Below are 13356 nucleotides of genomic sequence, written 5' to 3'. Positions count from 1 at the left end.
ATTCTCAAAATATTTCAATGAAAGCGAGATTAGTAGTCTACTATTGTTTCTTTCAATCAACAGATCATTCTGTTGAAGTAGGAAACGATTGTTTCTTTCGCCCGGCCTCTCCAAAAAAAAAAAGTTTTTTTGCCCCTCGTCAAAAAATGCTTTGATACTATTACAACATTTTAATGCCATTATTATTCTTGTTGAATGACGTTTACCTCTTCAACAGTTACCTTTACCCTCGATAATTTGTTCTTTCCATAGCTACGTCACTGTTTTATCAAAACAAAGCATGAAAACACAGCCGCATAGTTAGTTTCACTAAGTATCGAACCGGATTCATTGATTAGCATTGTTACTTTTTTGTTTACTTTCAAATACTGTAGCCTACTTTGCAGGCTCAAACAGTGCCTTGCAAATTCGCCGAAATATCGAAGTCCTCTTGTTAAAAAATAAACGGCTTCACTGTTGTGGTTTTGTAGTTAAAAGCGACAACCTTTCTTTGTGATTTAAAGATCTACTATTCAGTAAAAGTAGTTTGGTTTCTTGGTTTATAAAAGCAAACAAAAAGTATCTGGAAAAAAACTATTAGTGCCAAAAAGTTTTGTCGAAATCAGAATGAAGTTGATTTTGTAGCAAAGGATTTTTGTTGGTGTAAAATGGATAAGCAAGTAGACAATAGATTAGATGACAGGTTTTTGGTTAGGCAACAGCAAAAGCAAAAAATCTTGGCAATAGTTTGTTTGTTACGTAGACGTAGGCTACTTTAAAATTAGGTCTGCATCGAAACAGCGCTAACCATTGTTCTTTTTCTAGCTAGCAAAATCCGCTATTTTTGCATTAAATTAACGTTGACGTTTGACCATAATTCGACAAGGAATTAAAGTAAAAATGTTGAATGTTGTTGGCTGGAAATATTTTATGGAAGCATAACGCTTGTGTGGCACTGAACACGTAGAATGCCAGGAAATCAGTCCCTATTACTTTGATCCAATTTGTGCAGACGTTGAATAAATATGAGGACTTATTTGCTGGCTGGGTAGCTTATTAGCCTGTTATTACAAGTTCAACAAGTTTTTTACTAATTAGTTTTTGGTTTTAAAATTTGCTTACAAACTAATTTGAAAAATATAAATGTTGTTAACAGATATAATTCAGTTTCTTCGTCATTATATGTGTAAAAAGAGCTGCGCATAGTCACCATGGGAAAAGACAAAGTAAGTTAACTTATTTGTTTGTTAATGGAGTTTTAAAAGTCATGTAATTTTCACATCGTGTGGAGGTACATGTGCATGGAGAGGTTGCTGATCTATTTATTTTAACTTGATGAACTCATCTAAATCAGTTTGTATTTTCGTGGATCCTTCTCTTGCTTCATGGGCCAATCAGACAGATGGTTGAGCTACAAACCACTCTGTTTTTTAAGTTAATTTACATTGATTTGTTTCCTAAATATCTCACTTCACTTCAGTTTAAAGCATTTCAATGAAAAGTTAATGATGGCAAGCTAGCTTTTTTAGGGTTAACCATGGCCACCTTTAGGTAGCCATGGGTTAACCTACTCTTGAAACCAATCTTTTATTTTGAAATTTACGTTTGGTATGTGTAGATATTGAAACCGTCTACAAAATTCTAAATCAGGGCTTTGGAACTTCCAGCACCGCCTGGGCTTCTCATTAGAACTAGGCTCAAATTATTCTCCCAACGAACCTATATATGGCCATGATAAAATCCTATTTTTAGTGCTTTATAAAATATGCTGCAGAACAAGGGGAAAAAGAATCTGAAACTGATTAAGAAGCGGATATCTGGCGAATCATTATAACAATGATTGAATTGCTTGAATTGCTAAACAAAGTATACGCCTAAGACTTATTAAACCGAAATCATTTGAAACGAAAACAAGTATCGCAGCTGTACTAAAAGCATCTTGCGGACTACACTTTGTTTATAAACCGGACCTTCTCACAAGCAACAAAATTTTGATTTTGCGAGCCACACAGGGCACAAGAGATACGGTTTGCTCATTGTCCTACACTTTTCCTATTTTAAATGATCGAAAATATAAAACTGGTGAAACTTTGAACACAGTCCCCTTTTCATTTTTAAGTACTTTCTGCGCAAGAAGTGGCAGCTTTTATGTAATTCCATTTAGACGCTACAGTCATAGGATTGTGCTGCTGCCAAGCGCTGTAAGATTAGCAATTCCATCTCGGGGTTTGTAAATCTCGAGGTAATTTTTTTAAGTTTAAGTAGATCAATTACTTTCATGGCGTAAATTTCCATTTTTTGTTCAGAATAATTGCTATTTACTTTGCACATAAAAAACCTCAAGATCATGCGGCGTTGGTTCGACTCTCGAGGTATGTGCTGGAGCAAAGCATTTCAGGACTGCTCTCCATTCAGTGGAATCTAGAGGATGGAATTATTTACAGACAACAATCGGAAGCGCTCCACTCTGTCAATCTTGGTAACCGGCCCAGCGTCAGTGGTTCCAAGCCTCCAATGCAAAACTTTAGTCCACCCTTCCAAATGAAACCTCAGATGGGTTTTTGCTTCTAACTGTAGTTATTGTAAAGGGACTGCTTACTAGAATATCGAAAAGATACATTCATTTTGCATCAACATTTGGCAGTGTATAGCTGAAAAGCACTTAAATATTGCGCTTTCCCTCAGGAGTCAGATGATGACGTTGCCACTGCTGCTGAAGACAAAACTGAAAAAGAAACTAAAAAGAAGAAAGGAAAGAAAGATGATAAAGACAAAGAAAAGGCTGGAGATGGTGATGAAGATGGCGATAAAAGTAAAGAAAAATGTGAGCCAAATGAATATTTAACATATAGCCTACTAACTAACTAACACGACGGTTGTCTAAGATTAAAATATGGAAGAAATTAATACAACAAACAAAAGTACCAAACTGTGTTAAATTGTTCACTTGATATGAACACTAGGGGAAGTGTGGGACCTATGGAACGCCGGGACCTATGGGACACCAGATTTGCTCCCAAACCAAAAGTGGATTTAAAAAAATATTTATATTTGGAAACACCGTTTTGACATGTAAGCAGAAATCAACTTCGAAAATTCGGGAAAAGGCTGTTTTGAAAGACGCAAACGCTTTTTTATGTTTTTGAGCTTGAAAATGTACCTTTGAGGTCTAACTTTGTAAGAATTCTTCAGGAGTTTAGAGCAAGAAGGACTCTTAGCGCAGAATCTCCGATGAAACCATTTATTTAAACAGTATATAGACAAGAATGCAGCACAGTGAAGTGCATCATTTCAAACTTACAACCAGTTATCTAAACATCATGGCTATGTGGGAACTATGGAACACTGTTTCACATAGGTGTTCCATAGGTAAGAGGCGCTATCATTATTCTGGCTGGATTTGTCATTTAAATGGTAAAAAACTAAGAAAGAGACACTGCGGTTTTAAATAAGCTCTGCATGCAATCGTTGCCGAAATGTTACTGTTCAATGTGAACCCTATTACCCAAAATTTGTTAGTGGCAACACTGTTCAATATATAATGTTCGTTGCATAGTGTTTCTACTGAAAACTTCGGAATAAGGTATTCACTTTGAAAGGTGATATCTTGGAAATGCCTGCACTTCAGTAAGAAAGTTTAAATTTGGAGGGGTAGAGTTTTTAGGTTTTTAATATTTTTAGTAGCCTAACAACTTTACCACGTGACTTTATTTTGTGGGTTTCATTTTTTGTTATTTTTCTGTGTATTCGTTTTTTTCGATTGGTGTTGAATGTTTTCCGTGGTGCTTTGTTAAAAATCTAGATTTTGCTTGACAATGAGCAGTGCTTTTAGATTTAATGCAATAGCGTTCCATAGGTCCCATCGGGTGTTCCATTGGTCCCATAGGGGTGGAACCAATGGAACATTTCGCAAAATTTTTGTTTTTTCTCGTAACAAGCTAACCAATCAACATATTTTTATTTCGCTTTATCATAAATTAAAACCACCCACCAGCAAAATATAATCCAAAATTTAGGTTGTTTGAAGTTAAAATACAAAAGTTATGACCATTTCAAAAAAAGTGTTCCATAGGTCCCACACTTCCCCTACGTGTTAACCCAGGTCACCAAAATAGGCTTAAGTGTGATTTACGCGAGAAGTTGGTTAGCCAAAGGTGAATATATTATTCAGCATGAGCATAACTCAGTCATTAGTTAGTTACTTTTTTGTCAAATTGTACTGTTCGATGGTGTAGGCCTAGTAAGCAATAGCGATTGTGTGTTCACTATCTTGGAGGTGTTTGTATTGATTGCAGTTAGCCGGGTTGTTTCTGTTTAGTTACGAATATCCTGCACCTTTAGTCTATTATTTATGTTTTTAAAATCTTGCATAAACAATATAGCTACTATAATTCAAAGAAATTGAAAGGATGGAATCTCGTGCGCTCGATTCAGCGACTTCTTGATTGGCAACAATCCGTCATGGCGCAATATGCCGAATATATCAAACACACGTCGTATTTTTTTTTTAATTATTTCCATTCTTAATGTAAAAGAATGTTGCTTTAACGTCATTAACTTTGCCAAAACAACCCAACCTTCTGTCTTGGTCATTGGAAGAGAGGTTAAATAGGCTATGATTAAGTGTTTTGATGAGGTCTGAATGCTTTAACTTTTTAACCTGAGCCTGAAATACAATATACTTTTTAACGAAAGCAAGCAAAATTCATGAGGCCACACATCAGAATAAACATGTTTATCTTTAACAAACAGCTGAAGACAAGAAGCCGAAAGAAGCAGACGAAGGTATTGATGCCGACAATGACGGAACAGCTGAAACCACAGTTACAAAGTAGGTTAACTGTACATTTAACGAATCTATACCGAAGGCTACCATAGTTCTGATTGTTGGTAGAAAAAATTGTAGCATTCTGTAAATAACCATGTTCTTATCATAAAGAAGCACTTGTTGAAAAAAATCGTTTTTGAAAAGTTTGTTAAATTTTTTTTTATGAAATATTATTCTGCGGAATTCATGTTTGCTGGTTGTTGAGACAGTTGAACAATTTGCTTCAAAAGTGGTTCATTGAGTGGACGGCGAGAGTTGGAAGCTCACCGTGCTGTCATAATTACAGAACTGATCGCTCCACTCTCTCGGATAAAAAGCAAGATTTCCAAATGAGAATTAAAGTAATTTGCGGAAGACAATTGGCTGGATCAAATATAAAACCTATAGTCAAAGTGAAAGCTGGAAAAGGACAAATTAAGACCACCAGGTGTCGCAAAGGATCATCTCCGATTTGGAACGAGGTGCGTAAACGTTGTTTTGTATAAAAAGCTATGTAGGATTCTATTGCATATTATTCAAAACAAATGCACAAAATGTATCGATACTTCAAAAATTTTTAATATATAACAGATTTAAGTATTCAGATGAATTGTTTTTAAAATATGATTATTTTTTCTCTTTAAGTTTTCAACTTAACAAAGGAATTAGAACTATCAACGGTTACACAGTAGATGGAGGCGTGAGAATCTTTATCCTCAGACTGACAGAGCGTCTTTAATTTTAACGCTGGCAGTGTTGCATGTTTGTAGAGGCTTTGAATCACTGACATAGGTCCGGTCACCAAGGTTGATAAAGTGCAGTTTCTACTTGTCACTGAAGAATCATTGTCTTTATTATTCCACCCGCTAGATGTCGTAGACTGGAGAGCTGCACTTGCAATGAGTTGCTGAAACGCACATCCAAAAGTGAAAATATCATTGCTTGGCATTGCTGTATCTCCGTACATAAAGTCGGTCGTCTATTAATTAAGCTATATGGAAATGGTGTTTGTTTGCTTTTCTTTATTTGGGACTTATACAAAATGCGTTTTATTATGACTGATGCACATGTTTCTGGTCACGTTTTTACAATTGTGTTTAGTTGCTGGTATTTAACATGAACGAATCACTGAAAGACTTGTACGATTTCATCATTCAATTCACTGTCAACAACTCACGCAAACTTCGATCAGATTCCCTGATTGGTTCCTTCAAGCTTGATCTTGGCAGTGTTTATGACCAACCAGGTAATGACAGGCCTTTATAGAGTAGAATACGGATCTAGCTTGGAAGAATATTTAATTTCTTTCAAACAAGTTTTTTGTAAACACCTTTGCCAGCTTCGTCTTCAGAAATAAACTTAAGTCTGAAGGTATCATGATAAAAATTTATTTGAAATATGCTTCTTTTGCGTCCAGGACACGCGTATGTACGAAAGTGGTTGCTCCTTACGGACTTGGAAGACACATCCAACAACCCTACGGGATACCTAAAAGTAACCATCTGCATACTGGGGCCAGGGAATCAACCTCCTGTAAGTGAGAAAAGAAATGTCAGCCAAGTTCATTTAATTGCAGGCAGACCGGACTGAAGTTATCTTGTTGGAACACAGACTGAAGATAATTATTTCATTTGGAGGAGAGTAGCTGGTCATCCAAAAACGATGTGATTTTCCACTTTCACCTCTACGTAGGGGCGGATCAAGCAAGTAGTCTTAGGGGGAGGGAGGCGACTTCAACAAAACGTAGAGATGTGTAGGTCAACTTTAATCCTACCTTTCAAATGCACTAGGAATATGATTACTTTTCTGTGTTTTAGGAGAGGGGCAATCTCTCCAACCTCTCCTCTCCCTAGATCCGCCACTACCTCTGCGCCACACTGACACGTGCTGCCCCAATGTATCAACACGTTTGTTAAAATAACAATTCCCTGTTGCTAGACGCTTCAATGCCACCCAGTTCTGCTTTTGAAACTTTACAGTTTACAACCATGTGGAAAAGTGAGAGCGGAAGAGATACCAAATTGAGAAAGTTGTTAAAAGCTTAATAAAATAATACCTATAAACCACAAACGAAAGATGTTAAAATGAATGATTTTTCTGCTAGGATGATAAGTCGGATGATGACGATGATGACGTAGAGGGGTAAGTTTCTTTCAAATTGTTGTAAATAAAACTAACAGACTTCCTAAAATAACAAAAACGTTTCTCCGATTGATCTTCTAAGCCAAACTACCATAATATATCGCTTTAGTGGCAATTTGTATTTTTGTTACGTTTCGCTCTTCAGACACAACCGACTTCTTCAAGGTAGTTCGAAAAGACTTTCATTGATGAATTGGGTATTTGTTTCATGTTCTCATGTAACTGTTTTAGACATTTTGATGTATCGTACATTATCCTGAAATGTTTTCATTTTTAGAAACCTCTTAACGCCAGCCGGAGCAGCTTTAAAGACTTCTAACTTTTGTTTGAGGGTGTACAGTGCTGAAGACTTGCCACAGAGTAAGATAAACCAAACAATATAAGCCCCCTAACATCCATACTACACTATTGTCTGCGGGGCCGTTGAGAGGATATCTTGGGCCCGGTACAAATGAGATTCTTGGCCTCTAAATCAAGACACTTTTAAGAAAAAACGCACTGCTCCCAAAGAATACGTGTGGTTTCTTTAAGTTCCCGAGCCCCTTGGAAAGGTTTCAAGCCCTTAATATCATCCCAGTTCCAGGTCTAAAAGTACCCCCTGAACCTCCCTGTCAACGTTACTGATTGTCTGACGTTCTTGTACCTTATTACTCATCGGGCCGATAAAAAACGTGCAATTACGTACTTACATATAATCACAGGAACAAAGCTACTGCATTATAAATAAGTTCAATAATGCTCAATTGACAATTAAATAAAGTTTAAAAATGTAATCATCGTTAATTACTTTCCGCCTCTCGACTTTCTTACCCAGTTAACGAAAGTCGACGTTTTATTTTAGTCTACAAATATGTTGACTTTTGCTAACTGGGTATATGCTTTTGATATTGTTTAAAAAGCAAGTACGGAATGCTATAATGCAACGTTTGTTTGATGTTGTTTTTTTGCAGGAGATTCAAAGTAAAACTTTTAAAATTTAAAATTTAATACAAAGATTAATTAGACTTTTTTCAATGTTCAGTGAGTGGGTTGGGATTTAAAGGTTTGAAAATACTGGGAGGCTCATCAGAATCCTCTTCAGAAACTTCGAAAAAAACCGTCAACTCCTACTTCACGCTTGGGTATTGATATAAAAATGGCTTTTAATGACTTTATGTACAAATTATCAATTTTGAATTAAAATATTAAACTAGTACAAACTGTCCTCGTCACGTTATGCAAATAATAGCCTCAACAAGTAGCTGTTTTTTTATCTAAGCTCTTTCACTGTACTATGGTCATACAATTACATACAGAGACGTAGATTTGTTGATGTGTCGTATAGACAACCAGCTAAAAAAGGAAAGTATTGCCAAATGAAGGTTACAATATTACCACAGATTTTTTTATTTAAAACAGCAAGTAGCATACATATTCATCAAGGTTAAAAATGTAATTTATTTTTGTAGTTTTGCTGGAAGGAAAAGAAAAACAAAGAAAGCAAAAGAGACCAACAGCCCAGAGTGGAACGTGGAACTTAATCTTCCATTTAAATTTCCTTCCATGTGTGATGGTATCAAATTGTGCTTGAAAAACAAGTAGGACTTGCTAAGTAATTAATCGTGCGTTATAAACGAATTTGACTGTAACATCACCAATAAGAACATTTGGACGACTTGCTACAAATGCACTAATTGCCCTTTTCTTTCTCAGACAGCCACTTTATCTGGTCCAGATCTTTACCAGATCGGGTATGGATCTATCCAGATCTTTATCAGATCTGGACCAGAGAAAGTGGCAGTCTGGGTTTGTGTTCTAGCAAACTGACCATTTTCTTGCATTACGCAATTTCTTTCTGAAGTAGTCATCATGTTTTGTTCTAAATTTATCATTTCGATTATGTTGCTTGGTGCTTTTTAAATGCATAGAAATCACTTTCCAGTTTCACAATATTTTTCTGTGAAATATAGAACTAGGCGTCTTATTTCAAAACATTTTTTTCTTATTGTTTTTTTTTCGGTCTCCAGACAACTTTTGTTAAACCCTGCAATGTTATACTGTAAAAAGTATTTTTGTTCCTTCAATAGCCAGAAATAAAATAACGTTTAAAAATCTATAACAATTGCAAAACTTGCCACAACTGCTGGACTCAATTCTGAAAGTTCAGTGACCTGAAAGTGAAACATTGTGATTAGTTTAGCGAGCTTATATAGTAGCCTATACCGTGAAGTAACTTGCCTTTAAATTCGATGCCAGCACACACAATACGGTACACTATATCTACACAGCAAAAATATGTGATAGAAAAGAAAAATGTTGCCCGATTTTGCTAAAAAGCAACTATCAAAATATCGTCATATAGCCTACTAAGTAATGTCACTTGCTGCATACCGCATTATGTTAGTCCACTGCTCTAGCAGCTGAAATTAGAGAGAAGAACTTTTACCTGACTAACAGAACAAGGACGAACAGCGTTAGAATTCTTTTAAAACACTTTTCTACAGAGTCAAACTCGGTCATGATGACGCCATAGGAACAGCTATGATGCTTTTATCTGCAATATCTTCGACCGGAGATGGTTCTGGGTCTGACGAAGGTATAAGTTTCATTTTTAGTTCATCTATTGAAATAAACATAATGTAATTTCCGTCTTTCTAACATCCGTTTGCTTCAAAGCACTATCATTGCTACAAAATATCAGCATGCAAAATTAAAAAGTAAATATCTTGAGTGTTACTGAACCACATACAGCCTTTCAATAATTAATAAAAGCATGGAATGGTAACAATTATTTGCAAAAGTTCTCTTGTATGTTTTGTTACTAAACTTGTTTTTTCTTTGAAATTCAAATAGTTTTTGTCTAGCAAGTTTTTCTTGCCATCATTTACGGTGGTTGTCTGCATACTAATGTTTGCTTTAGGATTTCTTCCGACATTTGGACCAACTTTTGTTAACTTTTACGGCTCGCCACGGGAATATGACAAAAAGGATGATGCCCTTGAACCACTGAACACGGGAAAGGTAGAGAGAGTATTGAAGTTAAATATGCATAACAGGCACCGTTGGGAATTATGTCTTTACTACCATATGCTTGTATAAAGTATGCTACATCAAATTCAGCTGGTAGCTTATCTGTGGGTAAGATGTTTAGCCTTCTGGCAATTTGATGATCCCGTTTACCACGTGCTATGTGGATGTTTTCTGTTGCTGCAGAAACCTACATTGAAAACAACCAATCAAAATACAGTATACTATACTCAATACTCATTCTACTTGTTGCTAAATTTGTGTACAACCGTTTAATATATCAAATATCATTGCACATTTTTGTTTTACCATTCCTTTACGTTCATTGACACAAAGTTAGCGAAATAGGGGGAAGGCTGTGCATACAGAGGTCGTGCGATGATGGAGCTAGTCACAACTTTGGAAGAGGAGGACGGAGAGTCAGTTTCTCCTCGAAAAGAGATTGGAGAAGAAGCACTAGAACTTGTAAAGGTAAGATTGCCTTTCACCTGACACTGTGTCCGATCATTTAAGTCTTTAAGGTCAAACGAAAAAAGTTGTCAGTTTGGCATGTACTAAAAGCGTGAGTGTCCATCTCAGCCATCAGCGCGTTACAACATCTCAGAAAATGGACACGAAATCCGTTTTTTTCCTTCTTTGCATAAATTCAACCTTTTCTACTCGTCTACTCCATATATAAATCTGCTGAAAAATTGGTTTTAGTTATTTGTTTCAATCATGTTATTTCCACGTCTACATTCTGGTCTCTAAGACCTTCACCTATGTTTGTTTAAAACAGTTTTGGTAATGGAGTTTTAATATGAGTAAAAATTATAAAGAAAACAGATTTTTTTATATCGTATAAAAGACTTTTCTCTAGAAGTTCAGTGTTGTTTTTTTCCCCAGAAATATTATCGTAGAAGAAGATACCGTCTGGTTGTGGGCTTCGAAAGTGCAAGCATGATCGAAAAAAATTATCAAGATTTGGAATTTGAAGTCTCCATGGGAAATTATGGAAACAAGTTTGACGCCGAATCGAAATCGGCTTGTTCTGTAACAGAACCAATCAGCACCACATTCGATGGTGAGTTTCGAGTCCACTTATGTTTGATGGGTTATGAAATTTTCCCGAGAAGCGAATTTTCCAGCTGCTGTTTTGTGACAACAAAGCAACTTTTACTGGGCGACTAACATTTTATGTACTGTAGACCAGTGGTTTCCAACTCGTTTTTAAGGCAACCCATTTAAAAAAAAAATTCAGTTCGGTAAAATCTTGCGACCCAAGCAAATTTCCGTAGTATTTTAAAAGCCATAGGCTACAAGATTGCGTTGCAAACAAACAGCACTACAAAAGCAGTAACTTTTTCCGAAAATATTATGTATATGAAATCACTAATGAGATAGCTGTGCTGGTTTTAGGCTGGCTTGCTATCAGTGAGTTTTTAAAATCGAGACGTTATTTTGCTTAAGTATAGCCGCATGTCGGCTTTAACTTCCAGCGGTTTCGCTGTTTAGTTTTCAATACACACATGGCGCTAAATCCAATCTCACAAAGCCAAGTTGTTGCAAATGGAATCTGTTTTTGAATCACTAAATTTGAAACTGTGGGATACACTTTGTAGCCTACATGGAAGCCCAAAAGTGGATGTTTGCAGAATCTTTGGGGTATTTGTCTTTGAAAGACGCAAATGAAATACGATTCTGTTGAAAGTCGTTATGTCCATAAACTGTTTTGCAACATGGATGGGAAGTTGAGGCAGATTTTTTCCAACAAATAGATCAATTATCCAATCATTTTGGCTATTAAGTGTTAGAAATTCTCCATAGTAGTGCACAAACTTTTTGATAAGCTGTTCCAGGTGTCTAATTATGGTTTGCGTAATATCAACTTCCTTGCCACAAATATATTGCGTTAGCTGAGGAAATATATCGTACTCATCTCTGGTGACATAACTTTTTCAAAATATGAGTTTTTGTAGTAAACAGAAACTTTTGCTGCGCGATCAATCACCGTTAAGCCGTTGCCTTGCATAGATAAATTTAGAGAATTCACAGAGTCAAATATATCAGCAAGGTAAGCAACTTTTGCGTTGAAATCTTCTTGCAAAAACTTCTCGGCTAATCTCACAAGTTCTATTGCTTCAGGAAGATAGCAATCTCCTCCCGCAAATAAAACTCTCGACCTCGTGACAACCATCGCACTTCTGTATGCAACATTGCAACAGCAATGCTTGATAATAATCAGAATCCATGTCAGTGCACAAAGACGAAAACAAACGCCGATTTAGTGGACTTGTTTTGATGAAGTTTACACACTTCACAACATCATTCAACACTTCGTGTCGCTCTTGAGACAGCTTTTTTGCAGCAAAGGCCTCTCTATGAAGAAAGCAATGAGTCCATACAGCACTTGGGGCTTTGTCTTTGATGCGTTTTACCACATCAGATTATGTGTGGCCCAACGTGTGGAGAAATTTGTCATGGTTTGTCCTACACAGTGTTCGTGACATATAATGCACGTTACAATGTATGTCCCGTAATTTTGGCAAGTTAATTTATGTTTGAGACTGAAAGTTTTGTTGAGTTTACATTTAATAATAATATTAACAATAGTAAAAACGAAAACTGTTAAAACTTCTTGCACCACGATCATGCTACAAAGCTTTCCGATGTCTCGACATGAAACGCTTCATGACTTGTGTTTATATTTTCCAGTTTTGTGATCGATTTCTTCACGTTTTAAAATTTTTTTATTGTTATTTTTTCGTCCAAGATACAATATGCCTGAAAAACAAGCGACCCAAAAAAATAATCAGGCAACCCAACTTTGGGTCGCGACCCATGTGTTGGGAACCACTGCTGTAGACCATCAGAAGTTAGCATAACAATGCAGATGAACCTAATTTGAAATGAAATATTGCTTTTCGAAGCAGGAATATTGCTATATCGCCTTGAATTAGGCTTTTTTTGAAAAAAAATTCTTATTGTGTCGATTCAATGTTACGTTTGTGAAGTTGAACGCTGTTTCACCTAAATAAACTACATGGGATACTTCTGAAATAAATTAAATTTACGTAAACTAGCGCATTTGAAGAAATCCATTGGACATGTTTTCTCAAATATTTTTGCTTTGAAAGAAGAGAAGCCTCCCTGTCCAAAACTTGAAACATATTCTTCCAATATTACAATTTTAGCACATAGACTTGAAGCTTCTGCATGTTTGCTAATCGCTTTGAATTTTTGTTGTGTACTACAAACCGCATTTGTTGTATTTTTTACAGACTGCAAGTATTATTACGCCCCGTGGACAACAAAAAAGCCCATTCTCATGCTGACGTCACAATGGGAAGAGACCAACTTTCGATTCTTCGCCGTTAATCTCATTGGATGGATATGTGATAAAATAGTAACAGACCGTTTCAAATTTACTTTGGTTTGAAGTT

At 36.1% G+C, this 13356-nt stretch overlaps 1 protein-coding gene across 1 annotated transcript in view; it reads left to right on the top strand.

The window, feature by feature from the left end:
- Positions 1-1135: 1135 nt before the first annotated feature.
- LOC145770926 (myoferlin-like) overlaps positions 1136-13356 on the top strand; it is a 39118-nt gene continuing 26897 nt past the window's right edge. Inside the window, exons 1-15 of the mRNA XM_082582668.1 lie at positions 1136-1205; positions 2665-2803; positions 4732-4810; positions 5094-5268; positions 5888-6032; positions 6204-6319; positions 6891-6928; positions 7206-7288; positions 7950-8026; positions 8384-8505; positions 9412-9503; positions 9828-9928; positions 10283-10405; positions 10820-10997; positions 13195-13319. Of these exons, the coding sequence (XP_082438794.1) occupies positions 1191-1205; positions 2665-2803; positions 4732-4810; positions 5094-5268; positions 5888-6032; positions 6204-6319; positions 6891-6928; positions 7206-7288; positions 7950-8026; positions 8384-8505; positions 9412-9503; positions 9828-9928; positions 10283-10405; positions 10820-10997; positions 13195-13319 (1608 nt within the window). The 5' untranslated portion in view covers positions 1136-1190. The remainder of the gene's footprint in view (positions 1206-2664; positions 2804-4731; positions 4811-5093; positions 5269-5887; positions 6033-6203; positions 6320-6890; positions 6929-7205; positions 7289-7949; positions 8027-8383; positions 8506-9411; positions 9504-9827; positions 9929-10282; positions 10406-10819; positions 10998-13194; positions 13320-13356) is intronic.

Source organism: Aplidium turbinatum, chromosome 5 (genome assembly GCF_918807975.1).
Source record: "Aplidium turbinatum chromosome 5, kaAplTurb1.1, whole genome shotgun sequence".
In the NCBI taxonomy this organism is placed as follows: Eukaryota; Metazoa; Chordata; class Ascidiacea; order Aplousobranchia; family Polyclinidae; genus Aplidium; species Aplidium turbinatum.
Note: the sequence above shows the minus strand (reverse complement) of the source record. Positions and strands in the feature narration are given on the sequence as shown.